This window comes from Pristiophorus japonicus, unplaced genomic scaffold (genome assembly GCF_044704955.1).
Source record: "Pristiophorus japonicus isolate sPriJap1 unplaced genomic scaffold, sPriJap1.hap1 HAP1_SCAFFOLD_424, whole genome shotgun sequence".
In the NCBI taxonomy this organism is placed as follows: Eukaryota; Metazoa; Chordata; class Chondrichthyes; family Pristiophoridae; genus Pristiophorus; species Pristiophorus japonicus.
In genome coordinates, this window is record NW_027254135.1 from 1,411 (window position 1) to 25,305 (window position 23,895).

General features: G+C 55.7%; 2 protein-coding genes across 2 annotated transcripts; both read left to right on the forward strand.

Annotated features, from left to right (window-relative positions):
* The first annotated feature begins 999 nt into the window (after positions 1-999).
* Positions 1,000-21,085, forward strand: LOC139251220 (serine/threonine-protein phosphatase 4 catalytic subunit B). Its single transcript, XM_070873182.1, has 7 exons — positions 1,000-1,049; positions 2,063-2,113; positions 2,635-2,736; positions 4,214-4,387; positions 6,628-6,754; positions 16,066-16,255; positions 19,645-21,085. Exons 3-7 carry the CDS (start codon positions 2,671-2,673, stop codon positions 19,772-19,774), a joined length of 687 nt encoding a protein of 228 aa, XP_070729283.1. The 5' UTR covers positions 1,000-1,049; positions 2,063-2,113; positions 2,635-2,670; the 3' UTR covers positions 19,775-21,085.
* Positions 19,908-21,085, forward strand: LOC139251218 (collagen alpha-1(X) chain-like). The gene is made up of 2 exons (XM_070873181.1): positions 19,908-20,255; positions 20,350-21,085. Exons 1-2 carry the CDS (start codon positions 19,908-19,910, stop codon positions 20,914-20,916), a joined length of 915 nt encoding a protein of 304 aa, XP_070729282.1. The 3' UTR covers positions 20,917-21,085.
* Positions 21,086-23,895: the final 2,810 nt, after the last annotated feature.

Here is a 23,895-nt window from a genome sequence, read left to right on the forward strand (position 1 = left end):
CCTCCCTCCTCCCCCCTCCCTCCCTCCCTCCTCCCCCCTCCCTCCCTCCCTCCTCCCCCCTCCCTCCCTCCCTCCTCCCCCCTCCCTCCCTCCCTCCTCCCCCCTCCCTCCCTCCCTCCTCCCCCCTCCCTCCCTCCCTCCTCCCCCCTCCCTCCCTCCCTCCTCCCCCCTCCCTCCCTCCCTCCTCCCCCCTCCCTCCCTCCTCCCCCCTCCCTCCCTCCTCCCCCCTCCCTCCCTCCCTCCTCCCCCCTCCCTCCCTCCCTCCTCCCCTCCCTCCCTCCTCCCCTCCCTCCCTCCCTCTCGCTCTCCCTACCCCCTCCCTCTCGCTCTCCCTACCCCCTCCCTCTCGCTCTCCCTACCCCCTCCCTCTCGCTCTCCCTCCCCCCTCCCTCTCGCTCTCCCTCCCTCCCTCCTCCCTCTCGCTCTCCCTCCCTCCCTCCCTCTCGCTCTCCCTCCCCCCCGCTCTCCCTCCCCCCTCCGCTCTCGCTCTCCCTCCCCCCTCCGCTCTCGCTCTCCCTCCCCTCCTCCCTCCGCTCTACGCTTTACTCTGTATCTAACCCCCTGTATATGCCCTGGGAGTGTTTGATGGGGCAGTGTAGAGGGTGCTTTACTCTGTATCTAACCCCCTGTACCTGCCCTGGGAGTGTTTGATGGGACAGTGTAGAGGGAGCTTTACTCTGTATCTAACCCCGTGATGTACCTGCCCTGGGAGTGTTTGATGGGACAGTGTAGAGGGAGCTTTACTCTGTATCTAACCTCCTGTACCTGCCCTGGGAGTGTTTGATGGGACAGTGTAGAGGGAGCTTTACTCTGTATCTAACCCCGTGCTGCACCTGCCCTGGGAGTGTTTGATGGGACAGTGTAGAGGGAGCTTTACTCTGTATCTAACCCCGTGCTGTACCTGCCCTGGGAGTGTTTGATGGGACAGTGCAGAGGGAGCTTTATTCTATATCTAACCCCCTGTACCTGGTACTAACGCTTGTTGTTGTGGTTTCAGGGAGATCCTGGTTGAGGAGAGCAATGTACAACAAGTAGATTCTCCCGTAACCGTGAGTACTCACACCTTCCCATTCTTGAAACCCCACTACTGTCTACTCCCCGAACTAACCACATGTTACAGCAGTACTGAGGGAGCCCCGCACTGTCGGAGGGGCAGTACTGAGGGAGCCCCGCACTGTCGGAGGGGCAGTACTGAGGGAGCCCCGCACTGTCGGAGGGGCAGTACTGAGGGAGTGCCGCACTGTCGGAGGGGCAATACTGAGGGAGCCCCGCACTGTCGGAGGGGCAGTACTGAGGGAGTGCCGCACTGTCGGAGGGGCTCAGTGTTATACAGTGACAGACCTGTACTTGCAAAGGGGATGGAGTATAAAAGCAGGGAAGTCTTGCTCCAGTTATACAGGGTATTGGTGAGGTCACACCTGGAGTACTGCGTGCAGTTTGGCTCTCCGTATTTACGAAAGGATATACTTTGCTTTGGAGGCAGTTCAGAGAAGGTTCACTCGGTTGATTCCGGGGATGAGGGGGTTGACTTATGAGGAAAGGTTGAGGAGGTTGGGCCTCTACTCATTGGAGTTCAGAAGAATGAGAGGTGATCTTATGGAAACGTATCAGATTATGAGGGGGGCTCGACAAGGTGGATGCAGAGAGGATGTTCCCACTGATGGGGGAGACTAGAACTAGGGGGCATGGTCTTAGAATAAGGGGCCGCCCATTTAAAACTGAGATGAGGAGGAATTTCTTCTCTCAGAGGGTTGTAAATCTGTGGAATTCTCTGCCCCAGAGAGCTGTGGAGGCTGGGACATTGAATATATTTAAGGTGGAGATAGACAGATTTTTGGGCGATAAGGGATTGAAGGGTTATGGGGAGCGGGCGGGGAAGTGGAGCTGGGTCCATGATCGGATCAGCCCATGGTGGTATTAAATGGCGGAGCAGGCTCGAGGGGCCGAATGGCCCACTCCTGCTCCTATTCCTGATGTACCCACAGAGACAGTCAGAGAGCAGCTTCACTCAAATTGTGACCAAACTTTGTTATTTGCTAACCGTTACTCCCTCCCTCCCCAGGTCTGTGGGGACATCCATGGGCAGTTCTACGACCTAAAGGAATTATTCAGGGTGAGTGGCTATTGGCTCTTTCTCTCCTATCCCACTCCTCCCTGTCAGTGCAAACTCTTTCCTCGGGGTACAGGTCTCCCCCACGGGGTACCGACTCTCCCCGGGGTACGGGTCTCCCCCATGGGGCACCGACTCTCCCCGGGGTACGGGTCTCCCCCACGGGGCACCGACTCTCCCCGGGGTACGGGTCTCCCCCACGGGGCACCGACTCTCCCCGGGGTACGGGTCTCCCCCACGGGGCACCGACTCTCCCCGGGGTACGGGTCTCCCCCACGGGGCACCGACTCTCCCCGGGGTACGGGTCTCCCCCACGGGGCACCGACTCTCCCCGGGGTACGGGTCTCCCCCACGGGGCACCGACTCTCCCCGGGGTACGGGTCTCCCCCACGGGGCACCGACTCTCCCCGGGGTACGGGTCTCCCCCACGGGGCACCGACTCTCCCCGGGGTACGGGTCTCCCCCACGGGGCACCGACTCTCCCCGGGATACAGGACTGATTTTTCGCCTTTCGCTCTCCCCAGGTGGGCGGCGATGTCCCCGAGACAAATTACCTGTTCATGGGCGACTTTGTGGATCGAGGATTCTACAGTGTCGAGACATTCCTACTGCTCCTCGCTCTGAAGGTGAGAACCGGGGTGGGCAGAACGTGCAGATACGGGACCCCCGACCGGGGTGAGCGGTGGGAGGGGGCAGTGAGGGACCCAATCGACACACAACTCCCAGGTCAGTCGTCATCCAGCAATCTACTGTATCTAACTCCCTGTACCTGCCCTGGGAGTGTTTGATGGGACAGTGTAGAGGGAGCTTTACTCTGTATCTAATCCCCTGTATCTGCCCTGGGAGTGTTTGATGGGACAGTGTAGAGGGAGCTTTACTCTGTATCTAACCCCCTGTACCCGCCCTGGGAGTGTTTGATGGGACAGTGTAGAGGGAGCTTTACTCTGTATCTAACCCCCAGTACCTGCCCTGGGAGTGTTTGATGGGACAGTGTAGAGGGAGCTTTACTCTGTATCTAACCCCCTGTACCTGCCCTGGGAGTGTTTGATGGGACAGTGTAGAGGGAGCTTTACTCTGTATCTAACCCCCTGTACCCGCCCCGGGAGTGTTTGATGGGACAGTGTAGAGGGAGCTTTACTCTGTATCTAATCCCCTGTATCTGCCCTGGGAGTGTTTGATGGGACAGTGTAGAGGGAGCTTTACTCTGTATCTAACCCCCTGTACCCGCCCTGGGAGTGTTTGATGGGACAGTGTAGAGGGAGCTTTACTCTGTATCTAACCCCCAGTACCTGCCCTGGGAGTGTTTGATGGGACAGTGTAGAGGGAGCTTTACTCTGTATCTAACCCCCTGTACCTGCCCTGGGAGTGTTTGATGGGACAGTGTAGAGGGAGCTTTACTCTGTATCTAACCCCCTGTACCTGCCCTGGGAGTGTTTGATGGGACAGTGTAGAGGGAGCTTTACTCTGTATCTAACCCCCTGTACATGCCCTGGGAGTGTTTGATGGGACAGTGTAGAGGGAGCTTTACTCTGTATCTAACCCCCTGTACATGCCCTGGGAGTGTTTGATGGGACAGTGTAGAGGGAGCTTTACTCTGTATCTAACCGCCTATACCTGCCCTGGTAATGTTTGATGGGGCAGTGTAGAGGGAGCTTTACTCTGTATCTAACCCCCAGTACCTGCCCTGGGAGTGTTTGATGGGACAGTGTAGAGGGAGCTTTACTCTGTATCTAACCCCCTGTACCTGCCCTGGGAGTGTTTGATGGGACAGTGTAGAGGGAGCTTTACTCTGTATCTAACCCCCTGTACCTGCCCTGGGAGTGTTTGATGGGACAGTGTAGAGGGAGCTTTACTCTGTATCTAACCCCCTGTACCTGCTCTGGGAGTGTTTGATGGGACAGTGTAGAGGGAGCTTTACTCTGTATCTAACCCCATTCTGTACCTGCCCTGGAGTGTTTGATGGGACAGTGTAGAGGGAGTGTTACTCTGTACCTGGGGGTCTGGTTGAGGTGGGTTTGCCTCGGTGAGGGATGTGGGTGAGGAAGACAATGCCCGTGTCCCAGACCCTTCTCTCACGCTGTGTTTTGCCCCTTTGCCCCCAAGGTGCGTTACCCAGACAGAATCACCTTGATCCGCGGGAACCACGAGAGCCGACAGATCACCCAGGTTTACGGATTCTACGACGAGTGTCTGCGCAAATACGGATCAGTGACAGTGTGGCGGTACTGCACCGAGATCTTCGACTACCTCAGTCTGTCCGCCATCATCGACGGCAAGGTGAGGGGCAGGGGGCGGGGCAGGGTGAGGGGGCGGGGCAGGGTAAGGGGAGGGCCAGCGGGGAAACTGGGGGTACAGGATAGAGCATATGACGGGGTGAATGGGCGTCGGGAGGGTTCGGAGGTCAGGAGGGTTCGGGGTCGGGGGTCAGTTGGATAGGGTCGGAGTGAGGTTCCGGGGGGGAGGGGGCTCAGGGTGGGGGGAGTGGTTTGGGTGAGGGGGCTCGGTGGGGGGAGGGGTTTGACACGGGGTTGGGGGGTGGCTCGAGGGGAGGTTTGAGGGGGAGGGCTCAAGGTGGGGGGGCGGCTCGGAGGGGGGAAGGGGTTTGTGTTGCAGGAAGGGTCGGGGTGAGGGAGTTTGTGTGGGGGGAGGGGTCGTGGAGGGGGTTTGTATAGGGGGAGTGGTCGGGGGAGGGGGTTTGTGTGGGGGGAGGGGTCGGCGGAGGGGGTTTGTGTAGGGGGAGGGGTCGGGGGAGGGGGTTTGTGTGGTGGGAGGGGTCGTGGAGGGGGTTTGTATAGGGGGAGTGGTCGGGGGAGGGGGTTTGTGTGGGGGGAGGGGTCGGCGGAGGGGGTTTGTGTAGGGGGAGGGGTCGGGGGAGGGGGTTTGTGTGGTGGGAGGGGTCGTGGAGGGGGTTTGTGTGGGGGGAGGGGGAGGGAGAGGGGTTTGTGTGGGGGGAGGGGGAGGGAGAGGGGTTTGTGTGGGGGGAGGGGTCGGGAGAGGGGTTTGTGTGGGGGGAGGGAGAGGGGGTTTGTGTGGGGGGAGGGGTCGGGAGAGGTGTTTGTGTGGGGGGAGGGGTCGGGAGAGGGGTTTGTGTGGGGGGAGGGGTCGGGAGAGGTGTTTGTGTGGGGGGAGGGGTCGGGAGAGGGGTTTGTGTGGGGGGAGGGGTCGGGAGAGGTGTTTGTGTGGGGGGAGGGGTCGGGAGAGGTGTTTGTGTGGGGGGAGGGGTCGGGAGAGGGGTTTGTGTGGGGGGAGGGGTCGGGAGAGGGGTTTGTGTGGGGGGAGGGGTCGGGAGAGGTGTTTGTGTGGGGGGAGGGGTCGGGAGAGGGGTTTGTGTGGGGGGAGGGGTCGGGAGAGGTGTTTGTGTGGGGGGAGGGGTCGGGAGAGGGGTTTGTGTGGGGGGAGGGGTCGGGAGAGGTGTTTGTGTGGGGGGAGGGGTCGGGAGAGGTGTTTGTGTGGGGGGAGGGGTCGGGAGAGGTGTTTGTGTGGGGGGAGGGGTCGGGAGAGGGGTTTGTGTGGGGGGAGGGGTCGGGAGAGGGGTTTGTGTGGGGGGAGGGGTCGGGGGAGGGGGTTTATGTGGGGAGGCTAGTGGGGGGGGGGAAACGGGTGGGGCGCAGGATTGGATTATTGACTATAATTGCCGGGGCGGTGGGCGTTGCCGGGGCAGTGGGCTGTTGCCGGGGCGGTGGGCTGTTGCCGGGGCGGTGGCTTGTTGCCTGGTGCGGTGGGCATTGCCGGGGCGGTGGGTTGTTGCCGGGGCAGTGGGCTGTTGCCGGGGCGGTGGGCTGTTGCCGGGGCGGTGGGCTGTTGCCGGGGCGGTGGGCTGTTGCCGGGGCGGTGGGCTGTTGCCGGGGCGGTGGGCTGTTGCCGGGGCGGTGGGCTGTTGCCGGGGCGGTGGGCTGTTGCCGGGGCGGTGGGCTGTTGCCCGGGCGGTGGGCTGTTGCCCGGGCGGTGGGCTGTTGCCCGGGCGGTGGGCTGTTGCCCGGGCGGTGGGGTGTTGCCGGGGCCGTGGGCTGTTGCCGGGGCGGTGGGCTGTTGCCGGGGCGGTGGGCTGTTGCCGGGGCGGTGGCTTGTTGCCTGGTGCGGTGGGCATTGCCGGGGCGGTGGGTTGTTGCCGGGGCGGTGGGTGTTGCCCGGGCGGTGGGTGTTGCCCGGGCGGTGGGCTGTTGCCGGGGCGGTGGGCTGTTGCCCGGGCGGTGGGCTGTTGCCCGGGCGGTGGCTTGTTGCCGGGGCGATGGCTTGTTGCCGGGGCGGTGGGCTGTTGCCGGGGCGGTGGGCTGTTGCCGGGGCGGTGGGCTGTTGCCGGGGCGGTGGGCTGTTGCCGGGGCGGTGGGCTGTTGCCGGGGCGGTGGGCTGTTGCCCGGGGCGGTGGGTGTTGCCCGGGCGGTGGGTGTTGCCGGGGCGGTGGGCTGTTGCCGGGGCGGTGGGTTGTTGCCGGGTGCTCAGTGACGGGGAGATTCTCTGTGTCACGTTGAGCACGACTGTGTGTAACTCAGCCCCCACCCCATCTCTCTCTCTCTCAGATATTCTGTGTACATGGCGGCCTCTCTCCCTCCATTCAGACACTGGACCAGATTCGGACAATAGATCGGAAACAGGAGGTGCCCCACGATGGTCCAATGTGTGATCTATTGTGGTCCGACCCGGAAGGTAAACGGGACCGAGATCAGGGGGAGTGGTGGGAGCGGCAGTCTATCCTGGTATTCTCCCCTGTCCCCGGGGTACGGGTCTCCCCCACGGGGCACCCACTCTCCCCGGGGTACGGGTCTCCCCCACGGGGTACCCACTCTCCCCGGGGTACGGGTCTCCCCCACGGGGTACCCACTCTCCCCAGAGTACGGGTCTCCCCCACGGGGCACCCACTCTCCCCGGGGTACGGGTCTCCCCCACGGGGCACCGACTCTCCCCGGGGTACGGGTCTCCCCCACGGGGTACCCACTCTCCCCGGGGTACGGGTCTCCCCCACGGGGTACCCACTCTCCCCGGGGTACGGGTCTCCCCCATGGGGCACCGACTCTCCCCGGGGTACGGGTCTCCCCCACGGGCACCGACTCTCCCCGGGGTACGGGTCTCCCCCACGGGGCACTGACTCTCTCCGGGGTTTGAGCAAGCACTGATGCTCTGACCCATAGAAACATAGACAATAGGTGCAGGAGCAGGCCATTTGACCCATCGAGCCTGCACCACCATTCAATAAGATCATGGCTGATCATTCCCTCAGTATCCCTTTCCTGCTTTCTCTCCATACCCCTTGATCCCTTTAGCCGTAAGGGCCACATCTAACTCCCTCTTGAATATATCCAGTGAACTGGCATCAACAACACTCTGCGGCAGGGAATTCCACAGGTTAACAACTCTCTGAGTGAAGAAGTTTCTCCTCATCTCAGTCCTAAATGGTTTACCCCTTACCCTTAGACTGTGACCCCTGGTTCTGGACTTCCCAACATCGGGAACATTCTTCCTGCATCTAACCTGTCCCGTCCCGTCAGAATCTTGTATGTTTCTATGAGATCCCCTCTCATCCTTCTAAACTCCAGTGTATAAAGTAGGACTTCAAAAGTAGTAATCTCAGGATTGCTACCAGTGCCACGTGCTAGTCAGAGTAGGAATCGCAGGATAGCGCAGATGAATACATGTGGTGTGGTGCAGAAGGGAGGGATTCAAATTCCTGGGGCATTGGAACCGGTTCTGGGGGAGGTGGGACCAGTACAAACCGGACGGTCTGCACCTGGGCAGGACCGGAACCAATGTCCTCGGGGGAGTGTTTGCTAGTGCTGTTGGGGAGGAGTTAAACTAATATGGCAGGGGGATGGGAACCTATGCAGGGAGACAGAAGGAAGTAGAATGGGGGCAGAAGCAAAAGATAGAAAGTAGAATAGTAAAAGTGGAGGGCAGAGAATCCCAAGGCAAAAAACAAAAAGGGCCACATTACAGAAAAATTCTAAAGGGTCAAAGTGTGTTAAAAAGACAAGCCTGAAGGCTCTGTGCCTCAATGCGAGGAGTATTGGGAATAAGGTGGATGAATTAACTGCGCAGGCAGCAATTAATGAATATGATATAATTGGTATCACGGAGACATGGCTCCAGGGTGACCAAGGCTGGGAACTCAACATCCAGGGGTATTCAACATTTAGGAAGGATAGACAGAAAGGAAAAGGAGGCAGGGTGGCGTTGCTGGTTAAAGAGGAAATTAATGCAACAGTAAGGAAGGACATTAGCTTGGATGATGTGGAATCGGTATGGGTGGAGCTACGGAATACCAAAGGGCAGAAAATGCTAGTGGGAGTTGTGTACAGACCACCAAACAGTACTAGTGAGGTTGGGGACAGCATCAAACAAGAAATTAGGGATGTGTGCAATAAAGGTACAGCAGTTATCATGGGCAACTTTAATCTACATATTGACTGGGCTAACCTAACTGGTAGCAATACGATGGAGGAGGATTTCCTGGAGTATATTAGGAATGGTTTTCTAGACCAATATGTCGAGGAACCAACCAGAGAGCTGGCCATCCTAGACTGGGTGATGTGTAATGAGAGAGGACTAATAGCAATCTTGTTGTGCGAGGCCCCTTGGGGAAGAGTGACCATAATATGGTAGAATTCTTTATTAAGATGGAGAGTGACACAGTTAATTCAGAGACTAGGGTCCTGAACTTAAGGAAAGGTAACTTCGATGGTATGAGACGTGAATTGGCTAGAATAGACTGGCGAGTGATACTTAAAGAGTTGACAGTGGATAGGCAATGGCAAACATTTAAAGATCACATGGATGAACTTCAACAATTGTACATCCCTGTCTGGAGTAAAAATAAAATGGGGAAGGTGGCTCAACCGTGGCTAACAAGGGAAATTAAGGATAGTGTTAAATCCAAGGAAGAGGCATATAAATTGGCCAGAAAAAGCAGCAAACCTGAGGACTGGGAGGATTTTGTAATACAGCAGAGGAGGACAAAGGGTTTAATTAGGAGGGGAAAATAGAGTATTAGAGGAAGCTTGCTGGGAACATAAAAACTGACTGCAAAAGCTTCTGTAGATATGTGAAGAGAAAAAGATTAGTGAAGACAAACGTAGGTCCCTTGCAGTCGGACTCAGGTAAATTTATAATGGGGAACAAAGAAATGGCAGACCAGTTGAACAAATACTTTGGTTCTGTCTTCACGAAGGAAGACACAAATAACCTTCAGGATGTACTAGGGGACCGAGGGTCTAGTGAGAAGGAGGAACTGAAGGATATCCTTATTAGGCAGGAAATTGTGTTGGGGAAATTGATGGGATTGAAGGCCGATAAATCCCCGGGGCCTGCATCCCAGAGTACTTAAGGAAGTGGCCCTAGAAATAGTGGATGCATTGGTGATCATTTTCCAACAGTCTATCGACTCTGGATCAGTTCCTATGGACTGGAGGGTAGCTAATGTAACACCACTTTTTAAAAAGGAGGGAGAGAGAAAGCGGGTAATTATAGACCGGTTAGCCTGACATCAGTAGTGGGGAAAATGTTGGAATCAATTATTAAAGATGAAATAGCAGCGCATTTGGAAAGCAGTGACAGGATCGGTCCAAGTCAGCATGGATTTATGAAAGGGAAATCATGCTTGACAAATCTTCTGGAGTTTATTTGAGGATGTAACTAGTAGAGTGGACAAGGGAGAACCAGTGGATGTGGTGTATTTGGACTTTCAAAAGGCTTTTGACAAGGTCCCACACAAGAGATTGGTATGCAACATTAAAGCACATGGTATTGGGGGTAATGTACTGACGTGGATAGAGAACTGGTCGGCAGACAGGAAGCAGAGAGTCGGGATAAACGGGTCCTTTTCAGAATGGCAGACAGTGACTAGTGGGGTGCCGCAGGGCTCAGTGCTGGGACCCCAGCTATTTACAATATACATTAATGATTTACACGAAGGAATTGAGTGTAATATCTCCAAGTTTGCAGATGACACTAAGTTGGGTGGCGGTGTGAGCTGTGAGGAGGCCGCTAAGAGGCTGCAGGGTGACTTGGACAGGTTAGGTGAGTGGGCAAATGCATGGCAGATGCAGTATAATGTGGATAAATGTGAGGTTATCCTTTTTGGCGGCAAACACACAAAGGCAGAATATTATCTGAATGGTGACAGATTAGGAAAAGGGGAGGTGCAACGAGACCTGGGTGTCATGGTACATCAGTCATTGAAGGTTGGCATGCAGGTACAGCAGGCGGTGAAGAAAGCAAATGATATGTTGGCCTTCATAGCGAGGGGATTTGAGTACAGGGGCAGGGAGGTGTTGCTACAGTTGTACAGGGCCTTGGTGAGGCCACACCTGGAGTATTGTGTACAGTTTTGGTCTCCTAATCTGAGGAAGAACATTCTTGCTATTGAGGGAGTGCAGCGAAGGTTCACCAGACTGATTCCCGGGATGGCGGGACTGACATATGAGGAGAGACTGGATCGACTGGGCTTGTATTCACTGGAGTTTAGAAGGATGAGAGGGGGATCTCACAGAAACATATAAAATTCTGACGGGACGGGACAGGTTAGATGCAGGAAGAATGTTCCCGATGTTGGGGAAGTCCAGAACCAGGGGTCACAGTCTAAGGATAAGGGGTAAGCCATTTAGGACTGAGATGAGGAGAAACTTCTTCACTCAGACAGTGGTGAACCTGTGGAATTCTCTACCACAGAAAGTTGTTGAGACCAGTTCATTGGATATATTCAAGAGGGAGTTAGATGTGGCCCTTACGGCTAAAGGGATCAAGGGGTATGGAGAGAAAGCAGGAAAGGGGTACTGAGGGAATGATCAGCCATGATCTTATTGAATGGCGGTGCAGGCTCGAAGGGCTGAATGGTCTACTCCTGCACCTATTTTCTATGTTTCTAAAGGCCCAGTTGATCCAGTCTCTCCTCATATGTCAGTCCAGCCATCCCTGGAATCAGTCTGGTGAACCTTTGCTGCACTCCCTCAATAGGAGACCAAAACTGTACACAATATTCCAGGTGAGGCCTCACCAAGGCCCTGTACAACTGTAGCAACACCTCCCTGCCCCTGTACTCAAATCCTCTCGCTATGAAGGCCAACATGCCATTTGCTTTCTTAACTGCCTGCTGTACCTGCATGCCAACCTTCAATGACTGATGTACCATGACACCCAGGTCTCGTTGCACCTCCCCTTTTCCTAATCTGTCATCATTCAGATAATATTCTGCCTTCGTGTTTTTGCCACCAAAGTGGATAACCTCACATTTATCCACATTATACTGCATCTGCCATGCATTTGCCCACTCACCTAACCTGTCCAAGTCACCCTGCAGCCTCCTAGCGTCCCCCTCACAGCTCACACCACCACCCAGCTTAGTGTCATCTGCAAACTTGGAGATATTACACACCATTCCTTCATCTAAATCATTGATGTATATTGTAAATAGCTGGGGCTCCAGCACTGAGCCCTGCGGCACTCCACTAGTCACTGCCTGCCATTCTGAAAAGGACCCGTTTATCCCGACTCTCTGCTTCCTGTCTGCCAACCAGTTCTCTATCCACGTCAGTACATTACCCCCAATACCATGTGTTTTGATTTTGCACACCAATCTCTTGTGTGGGATCTCGTCAAAAGTCTTTTGAAAGTCCAAATACACCACATCCACTGGTTCTCCCTTGTCCACTCTGCTAGTTACATCCTCAAGAAATTCCAGAAGATTTGTCAAGCATGATTTCCCTTTCATAAATCCATGCTGACTTGGACCGATCCTGTCACTGCTTTCCAAATGCGCTGTTATTTCATCTTTAATAATTGATTCCAACATTTTCCCCACTACTGATGTCAGGCTAACCGGTCTATAATTACCCATTTTCTCTCTCCCTCCTTTTTTAAAGAGTGGTGTTACATTAGCTACCCTCCAGTCCATAGGAACTGATCCAGAGTCGATAGACTGTTGGAAAATGATCACCAATGCATCCACTATTTCTAGGGCCACTTCCTTAAGTACTCTGGGATGCAGACTATCAGGCCCCGGGGATTTATCAGCCTTCAATCTCATCAGTTTCCCGAACACAGTTTTCCACCTAATAAGGATATCCTTCAGTTCCTCCTTCTCACTAGACCCTCGGTCCCCTCGTACATTTGGAAGGTTATTTGTGTCTTCCTTCGTGAATACAGAACCAAAGTATTTGTTTAACTGGTCTGCCATTTCTTTGTTCCCCATTATAAATTCACCTGAATCTGACTGCAAGGGACCCACGTTTAATCTTTTTCTCTTCACATATCTATAGAAGCTTTTGCAGTCAGTTTTTATGTTCCCAGCAAGCTTCCTCTCGTACTCTATTTCCCCTCCTAATTGAACCCTTTGTCCTTCTCTGCTGAATTATAAATTTCTCCCAGTCCTCAGGTTTGCTGCTTTTTCTGGCCAATTTATATGCCTCTTCCTTGGATTTAACACTATCCCTAATTTCCCTCGTTAGCCACAGTTGAGACACCTTCCCCGTTTTATTTTTACTCCAGACAGGGATGTACAATTGTCCATGTGATCTTTAAATGTTTGCCATTGCCTATCCACTGTCAACCCTTTAAGTATCACTCGCCAGTCTATTCTAGCCAATTCACGCCTCATACCATCGAAGTTACCTTTCCTTAAGTTCAGGACCCTAGTCTCTGAATTAACGGTGTCACTCTCCATCTTAATAAAGAATTCTACCATATTATGGTCACTCTTCCCCAAGGGGCCTCGCACAACAAGATTGTTAATTAGTCCCTTCTCATTACACATCACCCAGTCTAGGATGGCCAGCTCTCTGGTTGGTTCCTCAGCATATTGGTCTCGAAAACCATCCCTAATACACTCCAGGAAATCCTCCTCCACCGTATTGCTACCAGTTTGGTTAGTCCAATCTATATGTAGATTAAAGTCACCCATGATAACTGCTGTACCCTTATTACACACATCCCTTATTTCTTGTTTGATGCCCTCCCCAACCTCACTACTACTGTTTGGTGGTCTGTACACAACTCCCACTAGCGTTTTCTGCCCTTTGGTATTCCGTAGCTCCACCCATACCGATTCCACATCATCCAAACTAATGTCCTTCCTTACTATTGCATTAATTTCCTCTTTAACCAGCAACGCCACCCTGCCTCCTTTTCCTTTCTGTCTATCCTTCCTAAATGTTGTATAACCCTGGATGTTGAGTTCCCAGCCTTGGTCACCCTGGAGCCATGTCTCCGTGATGCCAATTACATCATATCCGTTAACTGCTATCTGCGCAGTTAATTCATCCACCTTATTCCCAATACTCCTCGCATTGAGGCACAGAGCCTTCAGGCTTGCCTTTTTTAACACCCTTTGCTCCTTTAGAATTTTTCTGTAATGTGGCCCTTTTTGTTTTTTGCCTTGGGATTCTCTGCCCTCCACTTTTACTATTCTACTTTCTATCTTTTGCTTCTGACTCCATTTTGTCTCCCTCTGTCTCCCTGCATAGGTTCCCATCCCCCTGCCATATTAGTTTAACTCCTCCCCAACAGCACGAGCAAACACTCCCCCTAGGACATTGGTTCCGGTCCTGCCCAGGTGCAGACCGTCCGGTTTGTACTGATCCCACCTCCCCCAGAACCGGTCCCAATGCCCCAGGAATTTGAATCCCTCCCTGCTGCACCACTCCTCAAGCCACGTATTCATCTGAGCTATCCTGCGATTCCTACTCTGACTAACACGTGGCACTGGTAGCAATCCCGAGATTACTACTTTTGAGGTCCTACTTTTTAATTTAGTTCCTAGCTCCTTAAATTCGTCTCGGAGGACCTCATCCCTTTTTTTACCTATGTCGTTGGTACCAATGTGCACCACGACAACTGGCTGTTCTCCCTCCCTTTTCAGAATGTCCTGCACCCGCTCCGAGACATCCTTGACCCTTGCACCAGGGAGGCAACATACCATCCTGGAGTCTCGGTTGCGGCCGCAGAAACGCCTATCTATTCCCCTCACCATTGAATCCCCTATCACTATCGCTCTCCCACTCTTTTTCCTGCCCTCCTGTGCAGCAGAGCCACCCACAGTGCCATGAACTTGGCTGCTGCTGCCCTCCCCTGATGAGTCATCCCCCTCAACAGTACTCAAATCGGTGTATCTGTTTTGCAGGGGGATGACCGCAGGGGACCCCTGCACTACCTTTCTTGCACTCCTCTTCCTGTTGGTCACCCATTCCCTAGCTGGCTGTGGACCCTATACCTGCGGTAAGACCAACTCACTACACGTGATACTCACGTCATTCTCAGCATCGTGGATGCTCCAGAGTGAATCCACCCTCAGCTCCAGTTCCGCAACGCGGACCGTCAGGAGCTCGAGGCGGATACACTTCCCGCAGATGTAGTCGTCAGGGACACCGGAAGTGTCCCTGAGTTCCCACATGGTACAGGAGGAGCATAACACGTTATCCACGTTATACTGCATCCGCCATGTGTTTGCCCACTCACTCAACCGATCTAAATCGCCTTGCAGCCTCTTTGTATCCTCCTCACAACTCACAATCCAACCTAGTCGTCAGTAAACTTGGAAATATTACATTTGGTTCCCTCATCCAAATCACTTATATATATATTGTAAATAGCTGGGGCCCCAACACTGATCCCTGTGGTCATCATCATCATAGGCAGTCCCTCGGAATCGAGGAAGACTTGCTCCCACTCTAACAGTGAGTCCTTCGGTGGCCGAACAGTCCAATACAGGAGCCACAGTCCCTGTCACAGGTGGGACAGACAGACGTTGAGGGAAGGGGAGGGTGGGACTGGTTTGCCGCACGCTCCTTCCGCTGCCTGCGCTTGGTTTCTGCACGCTCTCGGCGACGAGACTCGAGGTGCTCAGCGCCCCCTCCCGGATGCGCTCCCTCCACTTGGGGCGGACTGGTCTTTGGGCCCAGGGACTCCCAGGTGTCGGTGGGGATGTTGCACTTTATATCAGGGAGGCTTTGAGGGTGGTCCCTTGTAACGTTTCCTCTGCCCACCTTTGGCCCGTTTGCCCGTGAAGGAGTTCCGAGTCGAGCGCTTGCTTTGGGGAGTCCCGTGTCTGGCGGGGGGGACATGTGGACAATGTGGCCCTGCCCAGCAGAGCTGGTCGAGTGTGGTCAGTGCTTCGATGCTGGGGATGTTGGGCCTGGTCGAGGACGCTAACGTTGGTGCGTCTGTCCTCCCGGGGGATTTGCAGGATCTTGCGGAGACAGCGTTGGTGGTATTTCTCCAGCGACTTGAGGTGTCTGCTGTACACGGTCCATGTCTCTGAGCCACACAGGAGGGCGGGTATCACTACAGCCCTGTAGACCATGAGCTGGGGGTGAGATACCTACTGTACACGGTCCGTGTCTCTGAGCCACACAGGAGGGCAGGGTATCACTGCAGCCCTGTAGACCATGAGCTGGGGGTGAGATACCTACTGTACATGGTCCATGTCTCTGAGCCACACAGGAGGGTGGGTATCACTACAGCCCTGTAGACCATGAGCTGGGGGTGAGATACCTACTGTACACGGTCCGTGTCTCTGAGCCACACAGGAGGGCAGGGTATCACTGCAGCCCTGTAGACCATGAGCTGGGGGTGAGATACCTACTGTACATGGTCCATGTCTCTGAGCCATACAGGAGGGCGGGTATCACTACAGCCCTGTAGACCATGAGCTGGGGGTGAGATACCTACTGTACATGGTCCATGTCTCTGAGCCACACAGGAGGGCGGGTATCACTTCAGCCCTGTAGACCATGAGCTGGGGGTGAGATACCTACTGTACACGGTCCGTGTCTCTGAGCCACACAGGAGGGTGGGTATCACTACAGCCCTGTAGACCATGAGCTCGCTGGTGGGATATGATCCCTGTGGTACCCCACAAGTCATTGCCCGACACCCCGAGAAAGACCCGTTTAATTCCTGCTCTCTGTTTCCTGTCAGTTAACCAATTTTCGATCCAGCCCGACCTAACTGCTCCTCTCTTTGGCCCTTCTCAGATACGACGGGGTGGGGCGTGAGTCCAAGGGGGGCTGGCTACCTGTTCGGCAGCGACGTTGTTGCACAATTCAATGCCGCCAACGACATCGACATGATCTGCCGGGCACACCAGCTGGTGATGGAAGGTTACAAATGGCATTTCAACGAGACAGTACTAACAGTCTGGTCTGCACCCAACTACTGCTACAGGTGAGGGGTCACGGGCAATGTATTGGGTCAATCTCTTCCCCCTCTACACCCAACTACTGCTACAGGTCAGGGGTCACGGGCAAGGTATTGGGTCAATCTCTTCCCCCTCTGCACCCAACTACTGCTACAGGTCAGGGGTCACGGGCAAGGTATTGGGTCAATCTCTTCCCCCTCTACACCCAACTACTGCTACAGGTCAGGGGTCACGGGCAAGGTATTGGGTCAATCTCTTCCCCCTCTACACACCCAACTACTGCTACAGGTCAGGGGTCACGGGCAAGGTATTGGGTCAATCTCTTCCCCCTCTACACACCCAACTACTGCTACAGGTCAGGGGTCACCCCCACAGCATCGTGTCAATCCCTTCCCCCTCTGCAACCTCGGGGTGTGGGGGGGGGGGGGCAAGTCCCACCACAGAAATGGGGGGTCATGTGTGATGAGCAGAAAACAATTCTGGTCTGGGTTAGACCACACTTGGGGCACTGTGTACAGTTCTGGTCTGGTTAGACCACACTTGGAGCACTGTGTACAGTTCTGGTCTGGTTAGACCACACTTGGGGCACTGTGCACAGTTCTGGTCTGGTTAGACCACACTTGGAGCACTGTGTACAGTTCTGGTCTGGTTAGACCACACTTGGAGCACTGTGCACAGTTCTGGTCTGGTTAGACCACACTTGGAGCACTGTGCACTGTTCTGGTCTGGTTAGACCACACTTGGAGCACTGTGTACAGTTCTGGTCTGGTTAGACCACACTTGGAGCACTGTGCACAGTTCTGGTCTGGTTAGACCACACTTGGAGCACTGTGTACAGTTCTGGTCTGGTTAGACCACACTTGGAGCACTGTGCACAGTTCTGATCTGGTTAGACCACACTTGGAGCACTGTGTACAGTTCTGGTCTGGTTAGACCACACTTGGAGCACTGTGCACAGTTCTGGTCTGGTTAGACCACACTTGGAGCACTGTGCACAGTTCTGGTCTGGTTAGATCACACTTGGAGCACCGTGCACAGTTCTGGTCTGGTTAGATCACACTTGGAGCACTGTGTACAGTTCTGGTCTGGTTAGACCACACTTGGAGCACTGTGTACAGTTCTGGTCTGGTTAGACCACACTTGGAGCACTGTGTACAGTTCTGGTCTGGTTAGACCACACTTGGAGCACTGTGCACAGTTCTGGTCTGGTTAGACCACACTTGGAGCACTGTGTACAGTTCTGGTCTGGTTAGACCACACTTGGGGCACTGTGCACAGTTCTGGTCTGGTTAGACCACACTTGGAGCACTGTGTACAGTTCTGGTCTGGTTAGACCACACTTGGAGCACTGTGTACAGTTCTGGTCTGGTTAGACCACACTTGGAGCACTGTGCACAGTTCTGGTCTGGTTAGACCACACTTGGAGCACTGTGCACAGTTCTGGTCTGGGTTAGACCACACTTGGAGCACTGTGCACAGTTCTGGTCTCCATATTATGAAAAGGAGTTGGAGGCACTGGAGAGGGTTCAGCGAAGGTTTACGAGGATGATACCAGAAATGCGAGGGTATACATATCAGGAAAGGATGGACAGGCCGGGTCACTTTTCTCTCGAACCGAGAAGGCTGAGGAGTGAGCTATTAGAGATCTTTAAAACTATGAAAGGTTTTGATCAAGTGGATACAGAGAGAATGTTCCAACTTGTGGGGAGGAGATAACTAGGGGCCATCAGTATAAGATAATTACTAATAAATCCCAGGGTGAAATCAGGAGAAACTACGCACTGTCGGAGGGGCAGTACTGAGGGAGTGCCGCACTGTCGGAGGGGCAGTACTGAGGGAGTGCCGCACTGTCGGAGGGGCAGTACTGAGGGAGTGACGCACTGTGGGAGGGGCAGTACTGAGGGAGTGCCGCACTGTCGGAGGGGCGGTACTGAGGGAGTGCCGCACGGTCGGAGGGGCAGTACTGAGGGAGCGCCGCACTGTGGGAGGGGCAGTACTGAGGGAGTGACGCACTGTGGGAGGGGCAGTACTGAGGGAGTGCCGCACTGTCGGAGGGGCAGTACTGAGGGAGCGCCGCACTGTCGGAGGGGCAGTACTGAGGGAGCGCCGCACTGTCGGAGGGGCAGTACTGAGGGAGTGCCGCACTGTCGGAGGGGCGGTACTGAGGGAGTGCCGCACTGTCGGAGGGGCAGTACTGAGGGAGTGCCGCACTGTCGGAGGGGCGGTACTGAGGGAGTGCCGCACTGTCGGAGGGGCGGTACTGAGGGAGCGCCGCACTGTCGGAGGGGCAGTACTGAGGGAGTGCCGCACTGTCGGAGGGGCAGTACTGAGGGAGCCCCGCACTGTCGGAGGGGCAGTACTGAGGGAGCCCTGCACTGTCGGAGGGGCAGTACTGAGGGAGCCCCGCACTGTCGGAGGGGCAGTACTGAGGGAGCGCCGCACTGTCGGAGGGGCAGTACTGAGGGAGTGCCGCACTGTCGGAGGGGCGGTACTGAGGGAGTGCCGCACTGTCGGAGGGGCAGTACTGAGGGAGTGCCGCACTGTCGGAGGGGCAGTACTGAGGGAGTGCCGCACTGTCGGAGGGGCAGTACTGAGGGAGTGCCGCACTGTCGGAGGGGCAGTACTGAGGGAGTGCCGCATTGTCGGAGGGGCAGTACTGAGGGAGTGCCGCACTGTCGGAGGGGCAGTACTGAGGGAGTGCCGCATTGTCGGAGGGGCAGTACTGAGGTAGCGCCGCACTGTCGGAGGGGCAGTACTGAGGTAGCCCCGCACTGTCGGAGGGGCAGTACTGAGGGAGTGCCGCACTGTCGGAGGGGCAGTACTGAGGTAGCCCCGCACTGTCGGAGGGGCAGTACTGAGGGAGTGCCGCACTGTCGGAGGGGCAGTACTGAGGGAGTGCCGCACTGTCGGAGGGGCAGTGCTGAGGGAGTGCCGCACTGTCGGAGGGGCAGTACTGAGGGAGTACAGCACTGTCGGAGGGGCAGTACTGAGGGAGTGCCGCACTGTCGGAGGGGCAGTGCTGAGGGAGTGCCGCACTGTCGGAGGGGCAGTACTGAGGGAGTGCCGCACTGTCGGAGGGGCAGTACTGAGGGAGCCCCGCACTGTCGGAGGGGCAGTACTGAGGGAGCGCAGCACTGTCGGAGGGGCAGTACTGAGGGAGCGCCGCACTGTCGGAGGGGCAGTACTGAGGGAGCGCCGCACTGTCGGAGGGGCAGTACTGAGGGAGTGCCGCACTGTCGGAGGGGCAGTACTGAGGGAGCGCCGCACTGTCGGAGGGGCAGTACTGAGGGAGTGCTGTATATCTGTGATGTGCCGGTGCAGATTCCGGGTTTGTGGGGGAGAGGGGAGGGGGTCGGGGGGCGAGGGGGGGGGTGATTTCCAGTGCTGACTGTCCTCCCCTCCCCCTCCCCTCCAGATGTGGGAATGTTGCTGCAATCTTGGAGCTGGATGAACATCTCCAGAAGGAATTCATCATCTTCGAAGCAGCCCCACAGGAGACCCGGGGAATTCCCTCCAAGAAGCCGGTGGCTGATTACTTCCTGTGACGGGGCCCAGCCGAACACCAGCGTGACTCTCTCCCTCCGCACCTCCCCCCGCTCCCCTCCTCCAGCCCTCGCCACAGTCGCGACAATCTGGAGAGAGGGGGAGCGGGATAGTGACGGATCTCTGCAAGGTGCAATGTTCAGCGGAGATCGGTCCTCAGTGCCGCTAACTCATCCCCTCCCCCCACCTCCCCACAGTACACACACGGAGAACCCCTTGCCCTTCCGTGACCCTCCCCCGGGGTACTGGTCCCACCCCCACGGGGCACCCACTGTCCCCGGGGTACGGGACACCCCCACAGGGCACAAACTCTCCCCGGGGTACGGGGCACCCACTCTCCCCGGGGTACGGGACACCCACTCTCCCCGGGGTACGGGGCACCCCCACAGGGCACCCACTCTCCCCGGGGTACGGGACACCCACTCTCCCCGGGGTACGGGGCACCCACTCTCCCCGGGGTACGGGGCACCCACTCTCCCCGGGGTACGGGGCACCCACTCTCCCCGGGGTACGGGGCACCCACTCTCCCCGGGGTACGGGGCACCCACTCTCCCTGGGGTACGGGTCTCTCCCCGAGGTACGGGACTCTCCCCGGGGTACGGGGCACCAACTCTCTCTGGGGTACGGGTCTCTCCCCGGGGTACGGGGCACCCACTCTCCCCGGGGTACGGGACTCTCCCTGGCGTACGGGTCTCTCCCCGGGGTACGGGACACCCACTCTCCCCGGGATACGGGACACCCACTCTCCCCGGGGTACGGGACACCCACTCTCCCCGGGGTACGGGGCACCCACTCTCCCCGGTGTACAGGGCACACACTCTCCCCGGGGTACGGGACACGGACTCTCCCCGGGGTACGGGACACCCACTCTCCCCGGGGTACGGGGCACCGTCTCTCCCCGGGGTACGGGTCTCTCCCCGGGGTACGGGACACTGACCCTCCCCGGGGTACGGGTCTCTCCCCGGGGTACGGGGCACCCACTCTCCCCGGGTATGGGGCACCCACTCTCCCCGGGGTATGGGACACCCACTCACCCCGGGGTACGGGACACCCACTCTCCCCGGGGTACGGGGCACCCACTCTCCCCGGGGTACGGGACACCCACTCTCCCCGGGGTACGGGGGTGGGTGCAGTGTCTCTCTGACCCCGTGTGTGATCTGAGGTGCCCCGTTAAACTGCTCGACCTTTTTTTAATTTCTACATTCTCTGTATAAAACCATTGTCGGACTTAGTCGGTAACATTTTTGATGATAGATTCATTCTCGTAATAAAATCCTCAAAAAATGCCAATAAAAATTGTAAACTTCAGACAACTTTCCTCCAAATTTTTCTTCCAAAGCACTTTACACTCAGTGATGGGACAGTGCAGAGGGAGCTTTACTCTGTATCTAACCCCCTGTACCTGCCCTGGGAGTGTTTGATGGGACAGTGTAGAGGGAGCTTTACTCTGTATCTAACCCCCTGTACCTGCCCTGGGAGTGTGTGATGGGACAGTGTAGAGGGAGCTTTACTCTGTATCTAACCCCCTGTACCTGCCCTGGGAGTGTGTGATGGGACAGTGTAGAGGGAGCTTTACTCTGTATCTAACCCCCTGTACCTGTCCTGGGAGTGTTTGATGGGACAGTATAGAGGGAGCTTTACTCTGTATCTAACCCCCTGTACCTGTCCTGGGAGTGTTTGATGGGACAGTGCAGAGGGAGCTTTACTCTGTATCTAACCCACTGTACCTGTCCTGGGAGCGTTTGATGGGACAGTGTAGAGGGAGCTTTACTCTGTATCTAACCCCCTTGTACCTGCCCTGGGAGTGTTTGATGGGACAGTGTAGAGGGAGCTTTACTCTGTATCTAACCCCGTGCTGTACCTGCCCTGGGAGTGTGTGATGGGACAGTGTAGAGGGAGCTTTACTCTGTATCTAACCCCCTGTACCTGCCCTGGGAGTGTGTGATGGGACAGTGTAGAGGGAGCTTTACTCTGTATCTAACCCCCTGTACCTGCCCTGGGTGTGTTTGATGGGACAGTGTAGAGGGAGCTTTACTCTGTATCTAACCCCCTTGTACCTGCCCTGGGAGTGTTTGATGGGACAGTGCAGAGGAAGCTTTACTCTGTATCTAACCCCCTGTACCTGCCCTGGGAGTGTTTGATGGGACAGTGTAGAGGGAGCTTTACTCTGTATCTAACCCCCTGTACCTGCCCTGGGAGTGTTTGATGGGACAGTGTAGAGGGAGCTTTACTCTGTATCTAACCCCCTGTACCTGTCCTGGGAGTGTTTGATGGGACAGTGTAGAGGGAGCTTTACTCTGTATCTAACCACGTGCTGTACCTGCCCTGGGAGTGTTTGATGGGACAGTGTAGAGGGAGCTTTACTCTGTATCTAACCACGTGCTGTACCTGCCCTGGGAGTGTTTGATGGGACAGTGTAGAGGGAGCTTTACTCTGTATCTAACCCCCTGTACCTGCCCTGGGAGTGTTTGATGGGACAGTGTAGAGGGAGCTTTACTCTGTATCTAACCCCCTGTACCTGCCCTGGGAGTGTTTGATGGGACAGTGTAGAGGGAGCTTTACTCTGTATCTAACCCAGTGCTGTACCTGCCCTGGGAGTGTTTGATGGGACAGTGTAGAGGGAGCTTTACTCTGTATCTAACCCCCTGTACCTGCCCTGGGAGTGTTTGATGGGACAGTGTAGAGGGAGCTTTACTCTGTATCTAACCCCGTGCTGTACCTGCCCTGGGAGTGTTTGATGGGACAGTGTAGAGGGAGCTTTACTCTGTATCTAACCCCCTGTACCTGCCCTGGGAGTGTTTGATGGGACAGTGTAGAGGGAGCTTTACTCTGTATCTAACCCCCTGTACCTGCCCTGGGAGTGTTTGATGGGACAGTGTAGAAGGAGCTTTACTCTGTATCTAACCCCGTGCTGTACCTGCCCTGGGAGTGTTTGATGGGACAGTGTAGAGGGAGCTTTACTCTGTATCTAACCCCGTGCTGTACCTGCCCTGGGAGTGTTTGATGGGACAGTGTAGAGGGAGCTTTACTCTGTATCTAACCCCCTGTACCTGCCCTGGGAGTGTTTGATGGGACAGTGTAGAGGGAGCTTTACTCTGTATCTAACCCCCTGTACCTGCCCTGGGAGTGTTTGATGGGACAGTGTAGAGGGAGCTTTACTCTGTATCTAACCCCCTGTACCTGCCCTGGGGGTGTTTGATGGGACAGTGTAGAGGGAGCTTTACTCTGTATCTAACCCCCTGTACCTGCCCTGGGAGTGTTTGATGGGACAGTGTAGAGGGAGCTTTACTCTGTATCTAACCCCCTGTACCTGCCCTGGGAGTGTTTGATGGGACAGTGTAGAGGGAGCTTTACTCTGTATCTAACCCCCTGTACCTGCCCTGGGAGTGTTTGATGGGACAGTGTAGAGGGAGCTTTACTCTGTATCTAACCCCCTGTACCTGCCCTGGGAGTGTTTGATGGGACAGTGTAGAGGGAGCTTTACTCTGTATCTAACCCCCTGTACCTGCCCTGGGAGTGTTTGATGGGACAGTGTAGAGGGAGCTTTACTCTGTATCTAACCCCCTGTACCTGCCCTGGGAGTGTTTGATGGGACAGTGTGGAGGGAGCTTTACTCTGTATCTAACCCCCTGTACCTGCCCTGGGAGTGTTTGATGGGACAGTGTAGAGAGAGCTTTACTCTGTATCTAACCCCCTGTACCTGCCCTGGGAGTGTTTGATGGGACAGTGTGGAGGGAGCTTTACTCTGTATCTAACCCCGTGCTGTACCTGCCCTGGGAGTGTTTGATGGGACAGTGTAGAGGGAGCTTTACTCTGTATCTAACTCCCTGTACCTGCCCTGGGAGTGTTTGATGGGACAGTGTAGAGGGAGCTTTACTCTGTATCTAACCCCCTGTACCTGCCCTGGGAGTGTTTGATGGGACAGTGTAGAGGGAGCTTTACTCTATCTAACCCCCTGTACCTGCCCTGGGAGTGTTTGATGGGACAGTGTAGAGGGAGCTTTACTCTGTATCTAACCCCTGTACCTGCCCTGGGAGTGTTTGATGGGACAGTGTAGAGGGAGCTTTACTCTGTATCTAACCCCGTGCTGCACCTGCCCTGGGAGTGTTTGATGGGACAGTGT

Coding starts and splice junctions, on each gene's coding strand:
- LOC139251220 (XM_070873182.1), top strand. CDS start 2,671: ATGGGCGACTTTGTGGATCGAGGATTCTACAGTGTCGAGACATTCCTA. Junction 6,755..16,065: donor ATTGTGGTCCGACCCGGAAG/GTAAACGGGACC, acceptor GGCCCTTCTCAG/ATACGACGGGGTGGGGCGTG. Junction 16,256..19,644: donor GCACCCAACTACTGCTACAG/GTGAGGGGTCAC, acceptor CCTCCCCTCCAG/ATGTGGGAATGTTGCTGCAA.
- LOC139251218 (XM_070873181.1), top strand. CDS start 19,908: ATGTTCAGCGGAGATCGGTCCTCAGTGCCGCTAACTCATCCCCTCCCC. Junction 20,256..20,349: donor GGGCACCCACTCTCCCCGGG/GTACGGGGCACC, acceptor TCTCTCCCCGAG/GTACGGGACTCTCCCCGGGG.